General features: G+C 41.5%; 1 protein-coding gene across 1 annotated transcript in view; it reads right to left on the reverse strand.

The window, feature by feature from the left end:
- MTPN (myotrophin) overlaps positions 1–8,625 on the reverse strand; it is a 29,698-nt gene extending 21,073 nt beyond the window's left edge. The window contains exon 1 of the mRNA XM_057381977.1: positions 8,457–8,625. Within this exon, the coding sequence (XP_057237960.1) occupies positions 8,457–8,528 (72 nt within the window). The 5' untranslated portion in view covers positions 8,529–8,625. The remainder of the gene's footprint in view (positions 1–8,456) is intronic.
- Between the last annotated feature and the right edge of the window lie 361 nt (positions 8,626–8,986).

Below are 8,986 nucleotides of genomic sequence, written 5' to 3' on the forward strand. Positions count from 1 at the left end.
AACAATTACTGTTTTTATGACAAGCCAAATTCAAGTTTTTTAAACCATGCTAAGTATCCATGACTTTAGCGAAGAAACAGTTAACAGAATTACTGAAGTTTTTGAGAAGTCAGCAATCCAAGAAATAAAGATTCTCACCAATGCCTCACTTGAATACAAAGGATTCTGTGGCTTTTGCTGTGGGTTTGTTTGTTTGTTTTTAATACAGGGCATACACAGAAATGCAGATCTCACCTCACAGGAACTCTCCTGACCTGTCTTTTTTATTYGAGGACTTGAAATCTTCTATTTTCAATTGCATAACCTGAATCAAGCACTGGAAGTATTTCTGAACAAACAGGAAAATACTTTTTAAACATTTATTGCCCATGGTGTTCACTTTCATAGTGTCATTAACAAATCAGTTTAAAAGACAGATGCTGATGGTAACTGCTCTATGGACAGCTCTCTATCTATTGTCTCAAATGGCCTAACAGCTCATCTTTCCTGCTTGRAGCTAATCACTAATTTATAGGTCACAAGTGTGTTAAAAAGCAAGTTCATAAATGACAGGAGTTTGGCAAACCAAAGTATCAGTCATTCAACAATAATGATCAAGACTTGATCTTAGCTCATCAGAAACTTTGAGGGCACAATTCTTTTGCGTAAACTGACTCAGAACATTGTTTGAAATTTGGCTGGAAGGGCGACAGGGCAGTCTCCAGAACATCTATAAAGTGACATTTTGGTCTGCTCAGCTTATTAGCCACTGCATGCAATTATTCTCTCTGATTTCCAAAGTGTAGCTGAAGGCCAAGTAAAATKATTTCAACATTTCCCTTCTGGTCTGTAACCAGTGAGGAAGGCRGCCTTGTATATAAGCAAAGACAAAACTGGAGGCAATATTCTAATCCTTGGAACAGCAAGAAAGACACAAAAATTCTTTCTCTGAGAAATGYGATGCCCTTAGCATACAATGTATCAGAACTRAGCTACAGAATTGCACTCCATAGGAAATGATAATAAAGACTGTGAAAAGGGGAAAAGTGCTAAAAGCACCAAACACCAAGTCCCCCAAGCTACTTCAAAGCCATATTCATGTGCATCGTGAGTTTTCAAGACCATATTTTTTCTTTCCCTTCCTACTCTCCCTCATCAGGATTTCAGTTGCTTTCAGGAAAACAAATTATTTGTTACACTTGTGTTTATTAAAAAGAGAGAAAAAAAAAATCCAAACAAAAATACACAGCAAAAACAAACAACCAAAAAAAMCCCAACCCCCCCGCCACAAAACACACACAAGTACATTCCAATCAAGCAGAGAATTACGATAAGAACTGTAGCTTCTTCAACAGGATTTATTAGTACTGATTGCATTCCAAGTCATGATACCRACACTATGGGTATCAGTTCCAAAACCATTTAAGCAAAAATATTGTTCCCTTTCCATCTGTGGCCTGTAATTGTAAAATTTGCCATCACTGCTCACAATCAACACTGGTTTTAACATCAGCCTGCTATAAAAAGAAGCCCGTATCATATCCAGTATCCAGTAAAGGTTTTAAACTCACTTTGATATGAGCTGTGCTGATTTGTARCTACCCCTCCTCATAATGAGCTAAAGCAGAAAAATATCTAATTGYTCAAAACTGCTGAAACTGCAACTTGCAAGGAAAACAACTGTTGCATAACCAACTGGTCAGTTATTGGCACTTATTAATTCCACCTAATGCTTTTGTCCTAGTAATAGATTTGTGTATGGAAATGACAACTGTTTTTTTACACACAATTGTATTGGGAAATAAAACATTCATTTTGCCAYGGGGAGGATATACAATTAGGAATAACTTAACACACCCCTTCAACTTGGGAAATGGGAAAATTAGGTAGAAAAAAGTAACTTTGCTCACACTTCTGGCTGGACACATGCTCAGAAGTTCAAACAAGCATAAAGCCATAAAAAAACCCTGCTAAACTCAACTGACAATGCACATACAACTGTATCCATGACTTTAACAATACAGTTGTATATATCCCCTGGTTGTCAGTATATTTCCTAAGTTTTCTCTTCCGACCTTTGCTAAGCCTCAAAATTTCTGAGTCCACTATGTTCTCCTTGAACTTGAGTAGGGTACAGTAYCAGGACCTTCAAGTCCTGCTATCTTAACAACCAAGCACATGGTCCTTCAGAACAAGCATACAGAAGTTGTTTGGTCTATTGTGGCCTATCCAAAAGACTCCTTTTTTTATGCATTTTGACACTGCTGCAAGAGCCACKTGTTTGGTAATTTTTACTTAGGTGGCCTGTATGAGTCACCAATCACACGGTACCCAAGGCAGCATTCAATGCACGATCTTCACAACTAACACAACTTTCCAAATGAAAGTTATTCATATTATTCCAAATGAATACAGGTAGACAGAAATGCTCTCTTGGACTTTTAGAAAGTTTAGCTCATCTCCTGTAAGCCTTCTTACTGAAGTTAAAATAGACTAACTGAGCTAGGCTTGAAAAACAAGGATTTATTAAAGATAAAACTGATATAAGAGGGAAAACTGTGGTTAGAAAAAGGGAAGGCAGAGAGAAGAAAAGCAGTATTAGAAGTAAATAATTTCCTCACACCACTGAATTCTCTGCTTGTTATTCATAACCTATTTCCAACTTTGACTGTCATACTTAGGAATGCACATGCTATATACCACAAACTTGGACAAAACAGGGTATATTCACTGTAGAGATAAAATCTGCTTTTAATTTAGGGAATGAAATACATCAGTGCATTAGCAAAAAAAAAAAATAAATTCAATGTTTCATTAAAATCTGATCTTAATAATTCTCTCTGCTTTTTACAACTTAGACAGCATTTAGACACAGGACAAGTCAGCATGGTAAGAACAGCCCAAACAGTATCAAGTAAAGAAGCACTTAACTTGAGGTTTTTAAWCATAGGAATCACTTGGGCAATATGTTCAAACCACCAAGATTTTCCAAGCACAGAAGAAGGCAACTCAATGAACAAAATCACCAYAGCCTAACATCAACATCTCAAAGAAAATACTACATTTAGCAGTTCCAGATTCATGATCATTCAAATGATCACAGCTGAGATGAGCTCCATTTACATTTCAAATTGGAATGGCTGAAGAATCAGTTCTATCTGTACCTTCACAAAAAGGAAAGATTTGAGAATCCTGGGATGTTCATTCAGTCAGTGAGTCACACATTCCACYGCAATGCCAACTTTGTACGCAAGTTTGTTACTCCATGCTGTTCCTATAAACTACTTAAGAACTGAAGCACAAACTATTAATATCTGTGAATAATTCTTTGCCACATGTCCTGAGACTCTATCGGATCTGACTGGGGAAATGAATTAGCCATCCTGAAGAGGAGGTTTTCAAGAGCCTCATTCATTTTATTGTAGACACTACTAAGAAGTGGCAGTCGTGCTATGTTTTTCTGAAAGCTTTTCTAGCTTCATTGCTGGGATTTTAGTTAAGAGTAATTCTACCATGAATATGGAACCTGCTACCAGCAGGTTACAGTAGCAAACAACTCTCTTGCTCCATAAAAGAAAGATTTAGGTCATCATGTTCGAATTTGCAAAATGTAAATTGAGCACCAARTTCTAATTAAACTAAGCACTAAAACAAAATTATCTTTAGCAATCACACTTCAGCAGACTCAACAGTAATCAAGTGGAAAATAACAGAAGTCCTAGAATCTCCAGATAAAGAAAAACCCACATAATAAAAGTGTTGGCATAACACTGGGGAGTTACAATACAGAGCTATCCAAGAGGCCCCACAGGGAATAAATTCAGTGCAGCAGCTCCCAGGTCAGGGCTAGCCCTGATATGTTCCTGGACAAATTAGTGAGGTATAGCTACCCTGCACTGTAATCCAGACAGGCTTTCAGGCTGTCACTCAAGAGCAGGAAACTTGTTACCCAACCAGAGGCTATCCAGGTATCAATGCAGCCATAACAATGTGCACTTCAGCATTCAGCATAATGAGACAAAGTGAATTTCAATGYATCCACAGTATGCTTTATCTGGAAATGAAGTAATCCACCTATATATAAGAACTATTTAAGTGCTCATGCTCATTTTCTTTGTTTGTAACTGAAGGCATAGAAATCATGGGAGTGGAGACTTAAAAGAACAGAGGTTATCCCCCAAGAATAAAAAGCAATTTATCTTTCCATGTTAATCTTCCTTCTCACAGATATATTTGAGTCTCTTTTTCACAACACTTAGAGCTTTACTACACCCCTGACTCCTACTTCTATTTCAAAAAGGCATTTCTAAACATTTTTTTTAAAAATTTTAGCCTCTTGCAGTAGTCAAGTTTTACAAATTTCTCAAGACATGTATTCAAACTTCATTATATCCCAAAGAGCTGCAAGGCTGCAGGATCACAGTTTTGTCAAGAACACATAGGTGGTTGCAGTTGTCTAGATGAGTTATTGGAGATCCTCCAGAAATAYGGTTTTGTTTGTTTTGCTATTTAAAAAACCAAGATTTCACATCAGAAACGTGCCTACTAGGCCACTTTCCAAAAACATCCATTTCAGAGCCTACCATCACTTCAGCCTCCCAGTCCTATGAGCAGTAAAAACCTGGTGCTTCCAGTTTGGTTGCCTGTCCTATCTTCTTATGGTATTAGGTTAGTTGATTTACCAAACTTAACTGTAAGCAGTGGTAGGTTCAGGAAACGATGTAGGGGATTAAAGCAGCTCATGAAGAGGGGAATTCTCAGTTAAGCAATGGGAGATGAAATTACTTCAGAACAAACATTCATTGAAGCTTCTCTCCTATAAATCTAAGTTTATCTTGCTGAAAACTTTATGCCCAATGAATAAAAGAAATTGTATTTAGCCTCAGAAATCTACTGCTGATTGGAAATGCTACGTGCACATGCTGATAAAGAAGTCCTTCCTAAGTAACYGCACAGTTTATCTAATTCCACTGGGGAAGAAGGCTAAACAAAAAGAAATTCTGCAGGCTTAATATAACCTGCACTCCTTCTAGCTAGTTAGTACTTTTTAACCCATTCCCTACCTYGAGGGAAGTAAATTTCAGCTGCGTGGGTCCTCCTCACCCATTAAACTGCACATTTAWTTCATCTGTTCCCATGGAAGCTTCTGCTCTCTTCAGGAATTTTAAAAATTTGAGTGGATGTACGTGGGAAGAGTGCAGAATTCCTTCAATCCTTTAGATTGCTGTAGACACCTCTGAGGCCAACATATGCTGGCTATATTCAAAAGGAAGGCATCAAAAAAAAGCAAGCAGTAAAAACTACTTTTTAATCTAGTCAACATAAAAATAGCTGACACTGTACTTAACTGCTGGCATAACACATCAGATACAGTACTTCAGAAGAAATTTACATTTACCATAAAGAAAGTTAAAACTGCAGCAAAGTTGAGAAATGTAGATGTTAATATGATGTTCTCTTATAAAAACAGAAGTCTTACAAGAGTATTCAWACTATAAAAATAATCTTTCATATTTTCATCAAATAGAAGCCAGCAGTATCTTCCAAATGCAGACTGGCATCACTAAGATCTCTTTTCCTAAGCAACAAAGCAGTATCATTTGGCACTGCCTATTTCATCACCACCCCTCAGAAGAACAACTCTTTCTGAAAAAAAAAGTGAAAAGTTTTTCCTGAAGAAAGCATCTTCAGGAGAMTGCCAAATCCCTATGTAAAAATAAGTAAAATGCAAAGAGCGAYTCTTGTTTCTCTTTCTGTATCCTTTCTTTGTTCAGGAACCGAGGAAGCAGCAGAAACATTGTATTTCTTCTTGGTACTTACCAACCAAATCCCAGATAAAAGAAAAAAAGAAATACTTATGGCTCCAAAGACAAAACCTGCACAGTTTACCACACACCAGCGAAGAAAAGTCATGACTGACTAAGAGAGTTCAACTCCTACATTCCCACTGATAACATGCATTTATACTATTATTTTTAAAGCACCCAAGGTCATCTAATTAGCATTTCAAACCCTGCCAYTCAGATATGAAACAAAATCAGAGGTCAAACCCTTCATGTGGTAATTGGTGGCCAAACTGCAAGATTATACATAAAGGCTGTATTGTTTTCAAACAAATAATGAGGAAACAAAACTAGAACAAGAAACAAAACAAAGGAGAAGCTGGGAAAYAAAAGTTTCAGGAAGACAGACAAGGAAGAATTTTCTGAACATGTAGGCTCCCCATTTCAGGGAGTGGAAATTTCTGCCACTGCAAAGTTTATATAAGTAAAATTCCTGAACATTAAAATCATACTTAGAGCAAGAAAGCAGCAGGGAGCAGAAGCCATATAACTGATAAGGATGAAAGTCAGGAAGAACATAGAGCACAGAACAGATACTTTCCTAAGAACTCTTAACTACCAAAGCATGACTTGCCTTCACATGTTTCATTAATCTCAGAACTGAGAATGTGAAATTCCAGCTGAGGTTTGTCCTACACTCAGATGATTTACACTGCTCTCTTGCCTCTCCTCAATGTACATTTCCTGTGAAACATAAAGTCATTCTTGTAGTCTTTCTTCCCTGAAGGCACTCCTCCCCATTTTATTTCCCTTCCCAAAACCCACCTACCTGCAYCTTTCTAAAACTAACAAAAAAATTGGACAAAAAGAATTAACAAACCATTAGGAAGGATGAGGATCAGTCAAAAGTTGCTTATATAAGCTTTGTCTSTACAGGAAACCAGCCTAAGAGTTTACTAGCCCACACTGCCAAGAAAACAGAAAGGACTGTAAACATTTGCCTTCTTGTAGGTTTGTTTAACTGAAGACAAAACACATACTTGCAAGTGGGAGAAAAGTACGAATAAGAGTAGATTACAAACCAAGAGAAAATTCCCAGAGTTTATTCACCTTCTACATTAGAAGCAGCTCTACAACATAAGATTGCTCAAGGATTGGAGGCTTCTTTTACTGTAATCATCTAACCCCAGTGAGTATCTCTCTTTTAAGGATTTCTGCCTCATTAGTGCAGTTAGATGATAGCCTTCAGCCTCTTTACCACAACAGCATTCAGGCTGACTCAAGCCTCTTTCAGCAGCAGATGGAACCAAGTATTTGACTCTGCACTGAAGCAGATGAAGAGTGATCACATAAATCCATTTGCTACATGAGGTGCCACTCAGGAAGAGTGGGAATATAAAAAGCTTTATAAAAAAAAGCTTTCTAATTAGTACTGCAGTGAACTTGTGGATATAAACTGAGCCGAGACAGTTGCTGCCAAAGCTTTTGCCTCAGCAACAGATACACAAGGATCCAACAATTAGTAAAGTGTAGAGTGAATTTTCTAGATACACACACRGAAATCCTTTAAAAGCTGTAGGAAGAATCCAAATCTCCTGCTGACACACTYTGCAAGTCTCCAAATCTGAGAAGATATTAGATATACCAATGCGTTACCCAACTTTATGGCACAGACACAGGTACACAACCTTTAGCAAACAGCTGAAGTGGGATAATTACATTATTCCCAGTTATTTCCTCTAGAACTTTATAGACAGAGCATGTGAGTGCACAGTCACTTTGATGCAAAGTCCAAAAGCTTAGCTGGAACTGTCAGAGAAGACTATTCAAGCTAAGCTGTTGGACTTTGCACTAAAGCAGCTGGAAGTACTTGGACACTTTTCTTTTTGCCAGGAGCACCACAAGTTTGAAAACTGACAATTAGGGTAGAATGAACTTAAAGCATCACGTCAAGTTGTGTCAGCATGTGTCAAGCTCCCAAAGACAATCATTAACTTGTTTGAAGATCCAAATAATTACGGCTAAATTATATGTACACCTCTGCTCTGATGTAACAGTTCCCAGACAATATTCCTGAACAGTAAGGATTYACTGAAGCAGAATGTTGCCCTTTTGTACTTTTCCCACAAACCTCAGTGACAAGAGAAGACAAATGAGGACAAAACCCAGCTTTCAAACATTGCCACGTACCCGAAGACTGTTCAGCCATCACACAGGTGTCTGTGTTGCCCTAACTAGGTATCAACACAGCTCCCAGAAGGTTAACGAATTAAGCCTCAGCACACCCGATAGCTTAGCATCACCCTATTAAGGATGAGCCCTRAGGCACAGGGTGGAAGGATAACCAAACCGAGGCCACAAATCCACACAGGATCAGCGAGGCAGGATTGGGATCGCGGCTGTCAATCCATTAAGTTCCACGTACTGACACAGAGTAACTCCCCCGGCATGCGCGGGGGGCGGCCGGGGGCAGGAGAAGGAGGAAGCCCAGGAAGCGAGAGGCCCCAAGGAGGGGGAGGGGACCCTCAGCCCCGCACCGAGCCCAGCGAGCGCCCGTGCTCGCCCAGGCCGCGGCTCCCATCGCCCCGGCCCCATCCCGGGGGCTGCGCGCCCATCCCTCCCTTCCTCCCATCCCTCCCTCCCTCCTCCGCCCGCAGCGCCGCCTCCCCACCCCGCACCGCCGCTTCCTCCTACCTTGGCCACGTAGTCCTTCACCTCATCCAAGTCTCCGTTTTTCAGGGCCCACATGAACTCCTTGTCGGACATCGCGGCGGGCGGGCGAGGCGGCTCGGGGCCGGCGGCAGCTGCCGGGAGCGCGGGCGGGACGGGCCGGGAGGGGCCGGGAGGGGCCGTGAGGGGACGGGAGGGGCCGGGACGGGCCGGGAGCCCCTCCCCGGTGCGGGCGGGGCGGGGCGGGGCCGGGCACGAGGCAGCGCGGGCGGGCGCGCCGGGGCGAGGAGCGGCTTCTCTCTCTCGAGCGCGCGCGGCCGCGCTTCCGCTTCCGGTTCCGCCGCTCCGCCGCGGCGCCCACGCGGGACCGCGCCACACGCGGGGCTCAGGGCGCATGCGCGCTCCGCCGGCGTCCGCGCGTTCCCCGAGAGACCGCGGGGAGGCGGGAAAAGGGAGAGCTGCGCATGCGCACTGAGCCCCGCCCGCCCGCCGTTACCATGGCAACGCGGCCTATGCCGGGGCCGCCGCCACCGAGCCCTGCCCAGCTCACAATC

This window comes from Malurus melanocephalus, unplaced genomic scaffold (assembly GCF_030028575.1).
Source record: "Malurus melanocephalus ecotype Western Australia unplaced genomic scaffold, MMel_1.1 scaffold_544, whole genome shotgun sequence".
NCBI classification, from domain to species: domain Eukaryota; kingdom Metazoa; phylum Chordata; class Aves; order Passeriformes; family Maluridae; genus Malurus; species Malurus melanocephalus.